Source organism: Daldinia childiae (assembly GCF_008694065.1).
Source record: "Daldinia childiae strain JS-1345 chromosome Unknown Scaffold2, whole genome shotgun sequence".
Lineage (NCBI taxonomy): Eukaryota > Fungi > Ascomycota > Sordariomycetes > Xylariales > Hypoxylaceae > Daldinia > Daldinia childiae.
In genome coordinates, this window is record NW_022984643.1 from 3,181,159 (window position 1) to 3,198,468 (window position 17,310).

Genomic DNA, 17,310 nt, shown 5'->3' on the forward strand with positions numbered 1-17,310 from the left:
TTCCCAAACTAGGTGGCGCAGCGAGTCGCTAGAGCCCAGCAATACGATGTTTATCTTTTATTCTATCCGGGGTGAAGGCAAGAGAATAGAGGGGCCACCCGGAGCTCTCCTACAAGGATAAAAGCGAAAAATAGATGATGATTGGATAGCCCTGCCGCACTTGGACCCTGGCAGTCTGTCTCGAAAAGTAATGGCGCAGTCTTGGCATTTAACCCTTCTTAAAAAACCACCAGTTATACAAGCAAAATAAATAGTAATAAAGTTATAATATATATCGTTTTATTTGCAAAAGGCTATTATACTTTTTTATCATTTTAATTTTCTTATTAGGATAATAATGTATTAGAAATATAGCTTTAAAAATATATCTTTAATAACGTTTTAATATACCATATAAATATATTTATAATTCCACCATTTTTAAAGCAATAAAATTATAAAAAATACCTATAATAACAATAAAAGCTAAAAAGTCAATAGGTATTTTTTTCTATTTTTTATTGTCCTCTTTTGTGCTTTTCTTTACATATATTATATGGTGTTGTTTTTGGAAGAAAATGCCAAGACTGCGCCATTACTTTTCGAGACAGGCTGCCTGGACCACGGGTTATGATGACATGTTTTGCCAATTCTCATCAGCTCATACGTCACTGTCCAACCGGGCCACCTTCACAATTATTCTCTTCTTCATACATACACGGCCTTCGTGACCAAGGTGGAAATTAATACTCATTTCTTCACATGATCTATTATTTATAGAGTGTTCATCTATTCTTTTCAGGCAATCTCCTGTCTATCGAATGTAACTCCAAGAATTCCTTAGTTATAATAAATTTTTTCAACGGTCGTGATCGTTATTTTGTATATTTGTAGAACACATAACCCTAGCCTAGCCGAGGGGAATTATTATTATTCATTTGCCATTCGTGATGAGAGTAGCAATTCCTCAAGGCACGAATAAATAAACTAGACCGGGGTATTAAATTATTAACTCGTTATTCGTCATATGTAGAAATGTTTACTCTCCTACTTCAACGTCTGACAAAACATATCCATATCCATATGTTGTACTTTTCGTGTCAGCAGTTTTAAATATCTTAGTTACACCAGCAAACATATTTTCGAAGACTTCGGCTTCGCAAATTGAAACTAATAAGAGGTAGGTACCCAGTCTTAACGAGCTTAAAGAGCTTAAAGAACTTAACAAATACCTAGCCTAAAACTAAGACGAACTTGGCCCTGAGAGACCCATGTTTTTTTCTATAACACTAGTTCGAGTCTAGCCAACCGAACCGTCGCCAGCGAATCCTACTTTCACTCTAACGTACCTAACCTAACCAACCTAACCTTACTATTCTTCACTAAATTCTTTCCCATACGTAAATTCGATACATACCATCTCATTTCACCCGCCCTCTTCACCCATTCGAAATATCATAACGTTACCTTCATACGGAATAGTCTTCAAACTAAAGGGACTCTGCTCCCACTTCTCTATATTATACACATACTATTCGCGATGACAGCTAGCAACCCGAACAATGCGCCGCCGTTAAGTGGTGCCCCCAGTATGCGTATCTCGCCCGCCAATATCGAACAAGTCGATGTGCTCGCGCGAAAGTTGTACAAGCGAGCGCGAGTAAACCCCGAGCTTGAGGAGGTAGCAAATGCAGTGCGCAGTCTACATGCGGTCCTAAAACATCTAAAATTCGAGACTGAGGATCCAGGATCGCTACTGAATGTCGACAGCAGTGCTGTATATGCGCGGCAACTAACACCTATTCTTGAGGACTCGGAGTTCGCGCTCAAGCAGCTAGACACCATACTTGATAAGAAATATGGGAGAGGCAGCGACGACAGTGCTGATAATGTTAGTAGAGGGATGCAGATGGACGGAGAGAAAGGTTGGACGGTTTTAGAAAGCCGCGAGCGCGACATGATTAATTTAATTCACACCAAGCTCACAAATCAGAAGTTAAACATCGACATGTTTCTCGATACCGTCCAGCTTCATAACCCGTCCAAATCTCATCACCTAGTTGATACGAATAGCGCCAATCTCGACTCTATTAAGGATAAGGTAGATTTCATCGCATCTCGCATATGCCAACGGACAAATTCAAATTTGAGCGACGGTAACGAAGAGGAACTTTGGGAACAATTTCGAGATGAGCTAGAACAAGCAGGTTTCTCTAAGGACGTATTGCGTAAAAATCAGGTTAGTCAACCCCCTTCATTTTTCAAACCCTCCAATCCGGTATAACGAGATTAACATGCGTTATGCATCAGGACGTCATACGAGCCTACATCCGCCAGTTAGACAACCAACTCAGCGCCAACGGCGGCAGCACCCCTTCGGTGCGGGGACTTCTGGAGTATTACCGCCCTCGAAGAGATAACGGGATACAAATCACTCCGTACCCAACGAACCCTACCCCGGCCGATTTCAGCCCGGAAGAATTGCAGCCCAACATCGATGAGGAGAAGCTATTTCCGTCGATGAGGATGAAACGTTTAGAAGACGAAGACGATAACAACAACATAGAACGACAAATATCGAAACCGCCCAGAATGCCAGATTATCCTTCGAATCTCTCTTACGATCGCCACTCATCAAGCGGCGATGGCGGGGATGGATCGACGGCGCTCATGTCCACGCGGGAGCTCATGGCATTTGACAAACAATCCAACATGGCTCTCGCGATGGAAAACATGCACTTACAGCAACCACCGAACCCGGCCGGCTCAAATTATCACATGTCTATCTCCCCCACGCTTCATTATCTTCCCCCTTCGGCCTCTCAGCCTACCTTACCGTCCTCGGCCCCGCAAGCCGCCCCCGACCCATTCGGGACCCACCTGCACCGCCCCCCTCCTCTTCCCTCAGCTGCTGTCAGCTCACCACCGACCCGCCGCCCGAATTCCGTATCGGTAGCTGATGTAAGCCAACAACAGCAACAAGCTCTCGTGACTTCAACGCAGCGGAATGCACGGCTAGCGCCCGATAGCAAAGGCCACGAGATCCCGCTAGATGCCAAGTGGACTCAGATCTCACGACGCCTGGTCTCGCCCGAAGTGTTAGCTGGTGCTGGGGTACGGTACGAGGCACGGCCAGATTTTGTGGCTGTACTAGGAGAACTGAGCCGGGACGATGTAACCTACTTTGCTCACCGGACTACCGAGGTACGTGCTGCGAGAGGTCGGCGAACTAGTAATACGCCTACTGCGGCTACCGTGATAAGCGGCGATGGTGTGAAAGGAAGAAAGCTTGATGATAAATATCATCCGGATAAGTATCGAAACTGGGACGTGATTGAAGCAGAAAAGCGGGAGCGGCAGAGACGGAAAGAAGGAAATAAGAACAGCCGTGATACGGATAGTGACGACGATACCGACGACGACGGCGTAACTTTCATCGTCAATAACCGTAGTCGGCGACGAAGGGGGAGTACGGCCAGTACGGTGAGCGCGCTCTACGATTCGAGTAACGACTCAGGGTCATCAGATGGGGAAACAGACTCCGATGACAGAGACCAAGAATCACATGGTTCCTCTTACTCTCAGTCATATCCACGCTCCAGCTCGTACTTAGATGATTACCATCACTCCCGCTCACAAGTTCATCGGCGTAGCTCCACTATGCCCTCGACCTCACACAAGCACGATGACAAAACACTCTCTCAAGCTAAAGGCAGAGTGAACAGCGATGCCACAGACGGGGTAGACCGAAAAAATAATAAAGACAGGAACGAAAGGGGTGCTAAGGCATACCCAATCATCGTGTCGCCGCCATCCTCTACGATCGGGAAGGACAAAGGCAAAGATAAAGACACCGGCACTGGTACTAGCCCAGCTGCCACTGTAAAGCCGAAGCCTATTCTCAAGAATAAGAACGATGACCCCCACGTGCGAATCGATCCTCACCCTCAAATTATTGAGGAAGGCTCAAGCTCTCTACCGCGGAGCCTACCTTCATATCGAAGGAGCGAACGGGAGCGTCGGGAGCGGGATAAAGATAGAGATCGAGAGAGGAGTAGAGACAGGGAGAGGGATAGAGATAGGGACAGAGAAAACGACCGTGATCGAGATCGAGATCGTGAGAAGAGATATCGCTCGGACAAGCATACAACAGGAGGGAGAGAAAAAGAACGACATACAGATCGCGATCGTGATCGCGACCGCGACAGGGGAGACCGAATCCGAGAGAAAGAATACTACTCAAACCGGGATCGCGACGAGGGCCGGGATGAATACCCACACCGCCACCGCCATCGGAGCCACGGTCACCGGTACCATTCATCGAGTGCTCCGAGGAAAGAACGAGAGCGCGAGTATTATGATGACCACTATGTCAGCAGTAGTAACCGGTCCCGAGAAGATCGTACCTCTAAGAAGAAGGCTCGAGACGAGACAATACGGGCCGTGGGCCTCGGCGGCGCGGCAGCTGCTATGCTAAGCATGCTAAGTGAGGCGACACTATGAAGAGTCTGCCGTGGAGGGTATATTACATTGAAATTGAGATTATTTTGTGAGAGATGAGCGATGTGAAGGGGTAATAGGTACCTCATGATTGAGTGATGGGACCTTGGTTACTATCCAAGTTTCCCGCGGGTGGAAGGGGAGTCCTTATAGAAGACAAAATGTAGGGCAGACGAGTCGAGAAAGAAGAAAGGGGGTAGGCAGATCGAGAGATCGGAGATTGAGAAAAAAAAAAACCGAGGGATTGGTCAAACGAAGACAAAAAATAACCATATGCCAAATTTGGTATATACCTACCTAGCAAATCCTACTTGTTGTAGTCGACGAAGCTAGCTGGTCGGTTTCTTAGCTTTGATACTTGAAATATGTATCACACGTACTTCATTCGCTTTATAGAAATCTGTAAGTACCTACCTAGGGTACCTACCTAATGCTTGGGAGTTAGTTACCTACATAGAAGGATTAGGGTCAGAGTAGGACAAGGGAGATAGATTATCGATACCCAGTTGAACAGGCAAATATACAAACCTTAGGATAGCGAATTAAGAAGTTTCAGATCAGGCTTTTCGAATCGACATTAAATTTCTTTACATTGACTTTGCTGCTACTATAAAATAAGCCACAGTAGGTAGGAAGGTACCTATGGCATTCCGTGTATGTTGAGATTCTTGCTCTAGAAAGCACAATCATTGCAAATATGCTACGTCAAGTCTGTATCTAACACTCATCCAGCGATGCTATTTATTACCTTACTAAGAAGTTCATAATTGTAGGTAATTTATTTTTAAAATCGATTAATCCTAACCTTCGTTATTCGATCCGAGTATAAACAAGATCACCGGCGCCTAGTAGTCCTTTTTGCTAAAGGTTTTTGCGCGTTACCATCTAATTTGCCATCTTCTTTTGCGAGCACTACACGATCTTTCGCCTGGCTCTGCCCGTTGTCATTTATATCGCTCTGCTTGCTATCCGCCATCATCCGGCCCACAACAGCCGCCCGATGCTGCCGGGCTTCAGGGTTGTCATACTCTAGTTGCGTGGCCCGAGGCGGGCTATCACCATTCTCTGCCCCTTGGCTGCTATTTCCGCTTTCCTGCATAATCACCTTGTCGAGAAACCCGAAAGTACTACTTGTACCCTGCATCGAGTCTAAGCGGGATGCTGAAGACTCGGCTCTTCTGAGATTAGATTTGGAACTGCTCATATGTGTTAACGATTCCACACTTGTGCTTGACGCTGTCGACACATTACTCGCCGCGCGACCAAAGATCTCTCGCCTCCGGCGCTGTTGCCGCGGTGCTGGTTGCGGCTTCATACCGTCGCTCTCTTGGGCCGTTCCGTCGCGAGCCATAAGAGTATCCAATCGCTTGGACATCTCTTCGCGCTCTGCTGCTTTTGCCCGTTCGGCCTGTTGCTTCCGTTCTTCCTCCTCATCCTTTACTGTATCTTGGTGCTCCCGTAGGTGGGTAACGGAAGCATCAGAATCTTCGCCACTTTCAGAGTCGCCTACTTCACCCCCAGTTGGAAAGCGTTTCAACTTACGCGGTACCGGTGTAGCCTTCTGCGGTGACGGTGACTTGTTAAGTGCGTTTGAGGTCATCTCCGAGAGTGCCGTAGTGGTAGTTATAGGCTCAAGATCTGTACCTTCTGGTTGATTAGTAGGTGCCGTTTCGAATTTAGATTCGCCCGTTTTCTGCTCCTGCGTTGTCGCCTCCTCAGGCATCTGGATATCGTCATCGAAAGCTGTTGTATCGATACGACTTTTTATCGCTGGAGCTGGATGGTTTGACTTAAATTCGTTGGACTTGAAATCCGATTTTAATCCCTGGAAGTTCCCCTTCGCTATATTCGTAGGCGCAACGCGCGACGTAACAACGTGCTGAGCGAGTGATGTGAATAAGAATTTATCCCACGGTACTAAACAACCCGTGATAATGCATTGCCAAAGCCACTCAGCATCGACCACGGGGACCTTGGACAGCACAGCAAAGTCCAGCTTCTGTTTCCTCACACCATCAAGGGAAGGGCATACTAGTATCGAACACTGTGCGTTTAATCGCTCTGAATATTTGGCGCCAAGTTGAATAATCGCCTTTTCCACCTGATTTAATTGCTCGTTTCTAAACCCGGAAGTGCATATTATTAAATCACGGAAATCCTCAATAGGAAACCGTGGGAAAGGTTGTCCAAGCACGTGTTCATGCGGCTTAAAAAGGATCATATTATGGACGCATCGCTCAATATAGAATTCGGTAACGATGTGCATTCCTTCCGGAATTTGAGGGTGAGTATCGGGTTGCGAGGTTTGGGGCACTATGAGATAACGCCGATCTAGTGGCTCACTATGACGAGTTGAAGCGGCATCCTCGACAGATTCTGAGATCTGCCCATCATGAGACGAGATATGGTGGCATACAACTTCCTGCTTGCTCCGAGGGAAACCATGGACATAAAAGCGACATGAGGAGAATACACCGCTATCAGGAGGCTGGACACGGTTGTTGGATAACTGTTGATCTTCAACGGCAGGGCCCACCAAGTCAGCCACAAGGATAGGGGGCACGCTGGCCGGACGCTCATCTGCGATGTTGGCAGCTGACTTCGATAGATCGGTCGACGATTGGCCAACGAGAATGTCACCCCAAAGATTATCTCTTTGGCTAGTGAGCTTCATACTCGCAGTCTTTCTGAGCTTCCTCCTACTCTCGTCCCCCGGAGGAGCGGTCACACCGTCACGCGTCCTCTTGCCAAGGGAGGCTCCTCGCCTGAGTTCCCTTCTTATCCAGGCCCCCTTACCCCGTTCGTCCGCAGGCAATGTTGGGTCGTAGCACTCTTCGTTAAGTATCATACCTCGCTCGATACTATCGTGTAACCACTCGATAGAGACAGTTCTTATCCCCCACTTCCGCGCGGCGACATACTTCTTCCCTTCAGGCTTGCAGACAATAAGATGGGTAACGCGCCGAGAAAGATCACCAATATAATCGCCGCCGTTTGCTCTAACCTTATCTTCTATCATAACACGCGTATCATCTTTTCTTGTCAGTACCCCTAATCGCAGGTTCATTAGATAAACAACTTACTGTCCTCGAATCCGGTTAAGCAGCATATCAGTCTCGTCTTTTGTCTTTGCTCCTCGATTGGACTTTTAGGAATGCCACCGCCTGTTTCGAAAGTCTTTAACCTCCACTCCTCCTCCAAGGCAGTAAAGTCGAAGTCCTTGTCTTCTAGCCATAGCTCCCGCACAGCATCGACCCAGCCGGCCGCCATAGGCTTGATGTCAGGCCTCTCTCTTGCGACATGGCGATATTTAGCTGTGTCGTAGTCTCCGACGATAAGATGAGTTACATCTGGCGTAAGGTCGTACTTATGGATGCCGCCTAGATCGATAGTTCGCTTGGCAATTTCTGTCTAAACAATGACACGATTAGTCGAGATAAATTCAACCGAGAATGCCTATATATATGTAGGTAGGTAAATTAATTTACATGACCAAGAATCGCTTACACGTAGGTCTGCATCAATACTTGTGCAGCAAAGAACGAGTCCCCCAAAAGGCTTAGAGGGATCAAACGGCTTATCGGGCGTCAGAGAAGAATCCATTATCGATGTACTTTACGGAAGCAAAGCATTGTAGCAATGGTTAAAAGTGTTAGGTGAGACTGATAAGGTGGTAGGATAGAGCGATATCCTTTTTTAGCATCAAGTTCAAGTTCAAGTTCAAGTTTAAGTAAGTTTAAATTCAATTTCTTAATTAGGTCGCGTCAAAGTTTCTAAACCGGCTTGTAAAGTCGCGTCGTCTTTTAGAGTGACAGAGTGACTTTCCATTTACGTTCGGTACCTATTATCATGTACCGACCCAGTGAACGACCAGCAGTTTTAGTGGCTGGGCACCTCTTTTTAGCCAGATATAGTGGGTCTATTTCGCTATTTCGATGCTTATCGTCCATTAAGATGCATTCTACATTAGGTACATACATCATCTTCTTCCTCATCTCCCTCACCACCTATAACACTACGTTCAATCTTCCAATATTGACTTTCAAGTAATCGCATAAATCTGAAATTAACTTGGCGTTCATACCGAATACAGACACATCATATATTTTCTACATAGGTACTTAGTAAAAACATCCTATACGTACGACTTATACCGTCACTACGGGAATCTCCGTTCCGCCTCTGCCGCCATACACTATTACACCCTATAGATAGGTATTTATTGTATTTTGTATTGATATAGCTTGGGTGCTTAGTATATACGTAAACAAGAGGGCTCAATAACCTCTTACCAAGCCACGTAGTCATAATAGATACGCACAACTGCCCCAGCGCTTCTAAAAGCCTGTCTTGACTGTCGTACGATGTGCAACGTATTTACCCTTCATTTAATTAACAAGGTATCCGATTCGTCTGTCTTATCCGCCTTGTATACTCTGTCGTGACTCCTAAACTATTCTTCACGTATCATATATGGCTGCTAGTCCGCCTCCTACATCATATGATGGGACTTTCCGGTTGCTCAATATCTAGATGATCGTACATAATGCGAGTATGATATGCTCGCTGTTCGCCCTTTAGGTCTGTAAACATCTCGTCTCAGCGATTGTCGAACTATTCTGTCATTAGTTCCTCAAAAGAAGGGAAAATTCAAACTTCAACAATTATAATAACAGCCTGTTGTCGTAGTTTCCCATGCCTCGTTATACGCCTTCCTCTCCATCGTCATCTCAAACTGCACATTCCCGTTCATCGTCATGTTCCCGATGTAACACTTCCACGAATACCCAGCAAGGACGCCAACAGCCTCACTCGCCATCACACTCGGATGAAAAAAAAGACGTATTAAAAACATCTTTAGTCTTTCTCGGTGCTGTCGGAGCTGCTTCGCTAGCTGCTTCTAAGCTTTGGCCCAAGGGCATACTTTACGGTGAAAAAGAATCGTGGGCGCAGGAAGCCAAAGAACTTAAACATGCTCTAGGTGGGAACAAGCCGCCAGACAACAAAGAAACCCGAAGGAGAACCCGGAGCGCTGGTCATGGTAGCGGGGGCTTTAGACGCGAGCAACCGCCTCGGGTTGAAATACGAGACGAGATAATCGCTGTGAGACCCGGTGATCGTAGTACAGACGTGGATACCCGTTGGACTCGGCAATATGATGACGTAGATGGTGATCGCGGTAGGCGATACCACTCTAGCAGTCGAGGAATAAGATTCAATAACGAGCCGAGTAGATTAAGAAAACCCCGAGCTTCATATTCCGATAGATAAGCTCAGTCGAGACGTTCGGAAGGAGATAGCTAGGGTTATGTGCATGATGATTAACGAAATTAATTTCTTTACGAAAATGGGCACGAGATATACTTATTTCATCTGATTAAACCCGTCCTGTCTGTGGAGTACGAGAGAAGGGTTCTGATGATAAGGGAGGTTATTCAAAGGAGGATATAATCGAAGAGCCTCGAGTACCTCTTATTAGAATTATGAGTATACATATGTGTTTAATATAACCGTCTGAAGGGTTTCCAAAGCATCACATACCATACCCCTTATAAGATCTATATAAGCATAGAGGTATAGGTAGTAATGAGGTAGTAATGTGTTAGTTAAACACTTGATACTCGGGCTCCATAAAGTTATCAAATACAAGTCCACCGCTTAATGGAAGCTTCGAGTTTAATTGGTTAGTATTTCGAAACATGCTCGGTAGTGCTAGGTACATACACTAATGCAGGCCAGTCAGAAAAAGCATTCTGTCAATATTGAACCAGGAACAAAGGACGGCGGCTTGTTAGTGGCCGCTAAACCCCTGTCTAATCCATGTCTAATGACGCTAACATAATGTTCGCCCGTCCTGGATTCTCATCGTCATCATTCATCGTCATCTCGCATTATGTAAATAAGACAAGCAGTTGTCCAAGTAGGTCAATCATACCGGGGTGGTCTGGGGAGAGATAAAAACGAAAGCTCTGCCTCTCTTCCATAACCTCAGTCGGTTTCCATCTGATACCACGCATTCTACAACAAACACAATGGCGTCCTCGTTTGTTGGAGAGCTGCTTTGGCTCAGTACACTCGTTCTTCCAATGCTTCAACCATGCTCTGCCGCGTCTCTCTATTCTACATATCAATTCAACCCTCTAGAACATCTTGGCGGCGTAGCCCCGTACTTTGAGCCCCAAGACCCGCCGGCGTCACCGTCACCTCCACAGGGTTGTTCGGTATCTCGAGCAGCCTATCTCTCTCGCCACGCTGCAATCTACGCTAACGACTACGACTATGAAGCGTACATCGACCCATTCGTATCCAAGCTAGAAAATAATACTGCGGTCGACTGGAGCAAGGTTCCAGCGCTCAGCTTCCTCGCTAGTTGGACAGCCCCGCTGACGGACGCGGAACAAGAACTGTTGACTCGCGTGGGTAGACTAGAAGCGGCGCAACTTGGCATAACGCTGTCTTTCCGGTACCCTAATCTCAGGCTGCCATCTCGTATATGGACATCTTCCGCCGAGCGCACGGAAAAATCGGCCGAGTCGTTCGCGAGGAGCCTCGAGCTAAACGAGGATGGAATCAACGTCGTGAGCATTTACGAATCCGAGGAAGCTGGCGCAAACAGCCTCACACCGTACAAAAGTTGTCCGGCCTACTCGTCGTCGTTTGGCAGCGATCAATCAGCAGTCTATCTCAAAAAGTTCACCAAGCCCATAATAGCGAGATTGAACGCGATAGCCCCCGGGTTTAATTTCACGGCCAACGACGTGTATGGCATGATGGAACTGTGCGGGTATGAATCTGTTATTCGTGGTAGTTCTCCATTCTGCGACCTGGACCTCTTTACGCCAGACGACTGGCTTGGCTGGGAATATACGGCCGATATCATGTACCACTACAACGTGGGATACGGTAATCAGATTTCTGGTGTTGTGGGATTACCTTGGCTTAATTCATCGGCAAGCCTACTTTTAGAAGAATCGTCTGGGAAGCAAGACATCTTTGTTAGTTTTACTCATCGAGAGTTACCCCCTATGGTCTTCGTTGCTATGGGTTTGTTCAACAACTCCGAGTTCAGCGGAGGCGAGTCCACAATTAACGATACGATGCCGCTGGACCGTATCAACCACCGGCGCGCGTGGAAAAGTTCGCACATATTGCCTTTTCTGAGCAACGCGGCTATCGAGAGGCTGAATTGTTCAGGTAGTTATGATTACGAAGATGGTGATTATTATCGGATACTCGTGAATAGCGCGCCTCAGCCATTGCCTAACTGCGCCGATGGGCCGGGTACGACTTGCTCGAGGACGGGATTTGAACAGTATCTTGAAGAACGAGTCGATATGTTCCAAGGGTTTTCTGAGAAATGCGGGGTGGACTATGGGAACTCGACTGATATATTATCAATTTATACGGATGCGGGAGTAGGTAATGGTACTGCTGTTGGGAAGAGGTATAAAGCTTTCGCGTGAGAGATATATTGATTAGGTAGGTACCTACCTACATACGTAAGGTATAGATAATTTAATGTATATTATAATAGAACTATACGTCGACATGAGATTACTGAGATTATCGTGAGATTAATTGTTGTTGGATGTGAAATTGAATTATTACCACCAACTTAATTCAGGTAGTAGATAAACCCCGCAATTCAAATACCTGAGGTACCTAACCTAGGTACCTACAGTGTATGTACCTACATAACCTATAATTTAGGTACATAAGAGCGATAAGATGTTCGAATTAGGTGCTTCAATGTTCCTTCCGAGTGTTGGCACAGTATGTCAACTTTTAAAATCGAAACTACCTCCTTCAAGTATTATATCTAATCATTCTCATCATTACATGAAGTAGTAAACAATCGATATTAAACAAACAAAATGTAGCTGTTCAGCTATACTACATACCTACCATAGGTCATCAACCGTATAGGACCGCTCTAGATTATATTCACCAATTCACCGATTCATCGCGCAAAGGACGCACAAACATGGCGCCACGAACATCTATCGAAGAGTTCAAGCAGCTCTTAAATTCTAGCAACAGGGTCCTGGCTCTCTGTGGTGCCGGTCTATCAGCAGCATCTGGACTCCCAACCTTTCGCGGTGCTGGCGGTCTATGGCGCAATCATGAGTCCACTTCCCTCGCTACCCCATCAGCCTTCAAAAAAGACCCAGCACTTGTTTGGTTATTCTACGCATGGCGTAGACACATGGCCCTAAAGGCGAATCCCAACCGTGGCCACTATGCCCTTGCCGAGCTAGCCAAGAAGAAGGATAACTTCCTATGCTTGACTCAGAACGTTGATGGTAAGCCTACATTCCTAACCACGGCGAAGCTCTGTATCACAAAAAAGGTATAATGGTAAGCCTCTAATAATACGATATCGTCGTCTTAGGCTTGTCACCACGCGCTGGACATCCTGAATCTAAGCTTCGACTCCTTCATGGGAGTATCCTTGATAACAAATGCTTCAACGACGATTGCGACTACATCGACCGGAATAATCTAAGCGACCCCGTGTGCCCGGCTCTCGCTTCCGCCGCTGAGGACTATCCGCCTGGTCAGACTCTTCCTTTACTCGATCCTAGCGTCCCCGTACCGCCCATCAAGGTCGAGGATCTCCCGCATTGCCCGAATTGCAAGACGGGCTTACTCCGACCCGGCGTTGTTTGGTTCGAAGAACCTCTCGACGAACAGATGCTCACAAATGTTGACAGCTGGATCTGGCAAGGACGTATCGATATTATGCTCGTGATTGGAACGGCGGCTGTCGTCTATCCTGCTGCAGGCTATGCGCACCAGGCTGTAAAACAGGGAGCTATTCTTGCAGTAGTGAATCCTGACCCGGACTCAGCAGAAGGCCTATTGGAGGAAGATTTCTTCTTTCAAGGAGACGCTTCTGAACTCCTACCGAAACTCTTCGAGGGTGTTATCGGGAAGATGGATGAGAACGGGAAGGTCCTGTAAATCCACTAGATATGAGATGTTATTTTCCTATGATACCCCGGTTATAATGCGATGAATATTACGAAAGCGATATACATAGTATAGAGCGCTTGGCTGATAGAGCCAAAGATTCAGTCGTTATTAAAATATCGTATGGTTTTAACCTAGTTAAGTATCGAAACCCCTAGTAGCGAATCGTATTCATAGTTCCGTTAAGCAACAGAAGCACTATTCTATACGCGAGTAAAACTTCCATCGTCAAGTATCCCAACCTATTTATCCACTAAACCAAATATCAATTACCTACCTCTCATAAAACAATCTAAATTTTTTTTTTTCATAAATGGCATTAGCGACTACGCACTCAACTATTCGTAATATATTGAAGAGGGGAGACTTGAAGTTGGTACGTCTCCTAACCCATTCACAATCACCTTCTCATCAACAAACTACACCGATTATTCTGAGTAGCCTATATAGTAATAAATACGAAGTCGAACAAGCATTCCCTGCTGATTATAAGGTCTAGGTCGGCCGGTAACAACGTCTACTTTTAAATTACCTCGAACGAGCCCTATCTGTAGACTCTGCCCACCTACGGTGGACCATTATGACATTAGTGCCAAAATCGAGAAAATGGGTGGCACTATGTCTAATAAGGTAATAGTAAGGCAAAAATACAGTGTAAACTCAATTAATATACGCTGTATACACAATTAATGCCCTTTTTTTTACCTTATACCACAATAACTTTACGAATATCTATCCAAATATTTTTCAAAATACACCAATATTTTTATTCAAAAATAATGAAAATTACTATCCAAGTTGCATGTAATTTGACCCAAGATTCGTAGTGTTATTAAAAAGGCTATAAGTGTAAATATAAGGCTAATAAAAAGTCGAGTAACCAATTAAATATGGCCTTTACCTTAGCCTTAAAATACCCAAATTCAATAACAACACTTACACGTATTTAAATAACTTATTTAAATAACTTTACCAATATACCATTTTAAGAAATATAATTAATATCATTTTATAGCCTTGATTAACCCGAAAATAATGATACAAATTACATGTATATATCTTTTGGTTGGCGTATCGTATAGCGTATTATATCAATATCCAGTAAGTCTTATACAGCACGTGATACCCTTTATGACCACTTTGGAATCCCATATATATCATACATATATGACATATTATCTTTACGAAATAAATTTAAACAATTACACAACTAATTTAATAATTTTTCTCATACTTCAATTGAAATAATAATATTTTCTTTAAATTTTTAGCAAGAATACTCAAAAAGTTATTAAATAATATAAGAATTTTGTATATACCCCGCATAGTATACTGTGCACCTTGCATACTAGCCTTTTTTGGACAGATCTGACCAATTTTTTTGATTTTGGCACTAATGTCATAATGGTCCGCCGTACCACCCTCAGAATCACATTCCGAGGGATAATATGTCGGTATGCAGTACCCTACACCTAGATGAGATCAGATCTCTCGTAACAAGGACCTTATCAGGTTATCACAGTCAGGGCGCATAACTGAGATACCACCCTCCTGCCAAATGTAGCCTAAGTCAAGTAGTATTCGCGGAGGATGGGCGGGAGATCACCCCGGACTTGGCAAGTCGATACAACTCGAGGGGCTCGAGGGGTCGGGACCTTAGATTACGAGCCAGTCGGCATGGTTGGGAAAGATGCCTTGACGTCGAACCCATGTTACGGTATGATCAATTGGTCGAGCATAGTATAGCACGCAATTGCAATATGTAAAGATTTATTTTACTTACTACTACGTTAATGTTTATTAATTTGCTCGCAGCTCCCCTCACGGAGCAGTCGAGAGCACTCGTTTGTTCTTCACCTTCATTTGGCGAGGGAGGGAAGAAAACCGCAACGAAAAGACTCACTGTGCAATCCTTTGAGGAAAAGCTCTCACTATGCGTTCCCTTTTTCTCCTCTTCGCCTCGGCCGCGACGGCTAAGGTGATGGATAGTCTCACCTCTGTCCCCAAAGGCTGGGCAGAAGTTCGTCCGGCTTCTCCAAATGACCCTGTCACCTTGCGCGTTGGTCTCAAGCAGCAGCATGCCGCAGCGCTGGAGCAAGCCGTGATCGAGATTTCTACCCCGGGACATCCCAACTACGGCATGCACCTATCGCGTGACGAAGTCCGGGCTTATACGGCACCGACGAAGAGGTCTGTCTCGTCAGTTGCCGATTGGTTAACCAAGAGCGGCGTCGAGTCCACGGTGAATAACGACTGGATCACTTTCAAGACGGACGTGAAAACCGCAAACGACCTTCTTGGCGCGAACTTCGCCTGGTACCAATATGAGAAGGGTGGCAGTCCCAAGCTGCGGACGTTGTCGTACAGCGTCCCCGACGAGCTTGCAGGAAGCATTGATCTCATACAGCCGACTACTCGATTCGGTCAGCTCGGTGCCAAGAGGTCGACTATTTTTGAGATGCAGCTCCTTGAGCCCGAAGAAGAGAATGCCGTAAAGACAGACATGGCCGTCAATGCCGCCGACTGCAACCCCTCGCGGATCACGCCCGCTTGTCTCAAGTCGCTGTACAATATCAAGTACACCGCCCCCACCGAAGGAAACTTGGTTGCATTCAGCTCTTACTTGGAGGAATACGCCCGGTATTCGGATCTGCAGTCCTTCGAGAGCCAGTATTTGACGCAGGCCAAAGGCCAGAACTTCAGCGTTGAGCTGGTTAATGGGGGTCTAGATGACCAGAGCAGTAGCGATGATAGCGGTATGTTGCGACCCTTGTCAGAAATCACCAGACTAAACATTTGCTAACCTTCTACGCAGGTGAGGCAAACCTCGATGTGCAATACGTATTGGCCATTAGCAGCCCTATCCCGATCAAGGAATACAGCACTGGTGGTCGTGGGTGAGTTATTAACCATTTTTATAACTGGGCTTTTTAAACATAACTGACAGCTTATTGAAGACCGCTTGAGCCTACGCATGACCAGCCTGGACCCTCTTCAAACGAGCCGTACTTGGAGTTCTTGACGTACCTCCTCGATCAAGACGATTCTACTTTACCGCAGACCCTCTCCACCTCGTACGGAGAGGAGGAGCAGTCGGTGCCAGCGGAGTATGCGCTCAAAGTATGCAACCTGTTTATGCAACTCGGCGCCCGCGGCGTGAGCGTGCTGTTTTCGTCCGGCGACTCTGGGCCAGGTGATTCGTGCATAAGAGAATCAGACCAAGCGCCGTATTTCCAGCCCTCGTTCCCCGCAGGCTGCCCGTACGTGACCTCTGTCGGCGCTACTTACAACGTCGCGCCCGAGCAGGGCGTGAGCTTTTCGAGCGGCGGTTTCAGCTCGCTTCACGCCCAACCGGCGTGGCAGGCAGACTCTGTTAATTCGTATCTAAAATCGATTGGCCAAACCTATTCTGCGTACTTCAACTCGTCCAACAGAGGCTTCCCCGACGTTGCGGCTCAGGGAAGTCGGTTCATCGTCATTGACAAGGGCAGATCTGCGCTCCTATCTGGTACGAGTGCTTCGAGCCCCGTCTTCGCCGGCGTGGTAGCTCTCCTGAACGCCGCACGAAAGAGCCAAGGCCAGCCGCCGCTAGGCTTCCTCAACCCGTGGCTATACAACAACAGCGCCGCCCTGATAGATATAACGTCCGGGTACGGAAGCGGCTGCTCGGGCAACTCCGCCTTCAGAAACGGAGCAAGGTGGAATGCTACTGCGGGATGGGATCCTGTTACGGGATTAGGCACCCCTGACTTTGGAAAACTACTTGCTGCTGCCGCGCCAGGAGTAGAGAACGCTTAAGAAAATCTATTCTAGGAGTCCTGTATGTATGTTATGTAAATATGTATCTAACATAGGTAA

The 17,310-nt window shown here is 46.3% G+C and overlaps 5 protein-coding genes across 5 annotated transcripts; 4 read left to right on the forward strand and 1 right to left on the reverse strand.

Moving 5' to 3' along the window:
* Nucleotides 1–1,519: 1,519 nt before the first annotated feature.
* GL218_01782 (uncharacterized protein) lies at nucleotides 1,520–4,456 on the forward strand (the record flags this gene model as incomplete). Its single annotated transcript, XM_033578263.1, has 3 exons — nucleotides 1,520–2,218; nucleotides 2,290–4,033; nucleotides 4,188–4,456. The coding sequence occupies 3 exons, from the start codon at nucleotides 1,520–1,522 to the stop codon at nucleotides 4,454–4,456; spliced, it is 2,712 nt and encodes a 903-aa protein (XP_033439395.1).
* An 858-nt stretch (nucleotides 4,457–5,314) lies between these two features.
* Nucleotides 5,315–8,082, reverse strand: GL218_01783 (S-M checkpoint control protein rad4; the record flags this gene model as incomplete). Its single annotated transcript, XM_033578264.1, has 3 exons — nucleotides 5,315–7,512; nucleotides 7,563–7,890; nucleotides 7,987–8,082. The coding sequence occupies 3 exons, from the start codon at nucleotides 8,080–8,082 to the stop codon at nucleotides 5,315–5,317; spliced, it is 2,622 nt and encodes an 873-aa protein (XP_033438290.1).
* A 2,429-nt stretch (nucleotides 8,083–10,511) lies between these two features.
* Nucleotides 10,512–11,942, forward strand: GL218_01784 (Acid phosphatase PHO1; the record flags this gene model as incomplete). Its single annotated transcript, XM_033578265.1, has 1 exon — nucleotides 10,512–11,942. The coding sequence occupies one exon, from the start codon at nucleotides 10,512–10,514 to the stop codon at nucleotides 11,940–11,942; it is 1,431 nt and encodes a 476-aa protein (XP_033438285.1).
* Nucleotides 11,943–12,463: 521 nt separating this feature from the next.
* Nucleotides 12,464–13,443, forward strand: GL218_01785 (NAD-dependent protein deacylase; the record flags this gene model as incomplete). The annotated part of the gene is made up of 2 exons (XM_033578266.1): nucleotides 12,464–12,782; nucleotides 12,872–13,443. 2 exons carry the CDS (start codon nucleotides 12,464–12,466, stop codon nucleotides 13,441–13,443), a joined length of 891 nt encoding a protein of 296 aa, XP_033438286.1.
* Nucleotides 13,444–15,385: 1,942 nt separating this feature from the next.
* On the forward strand, nucleotides 15,386–17,250 carry GL218_01786 (Tripeptidyl-peptidase sed2; the record flags this gene model as incomplete). Its single annotated transcript, XM_033578267.1, has 3 exons — nucleotides 15,386–16,208; nucleotides 16,268–16,349; nucleotides 16,410–17,250. 3 exons carry the CDS (start codon nucleotides 15,386–15,388, stop codon nucleotides 17,248–17,250), a joined length of 1,746 nt encoding a protein of 581 aa, XP_033438287.1.
* Nucleotides 17,251–17,310: the final 60 nt, after the last annotated feature.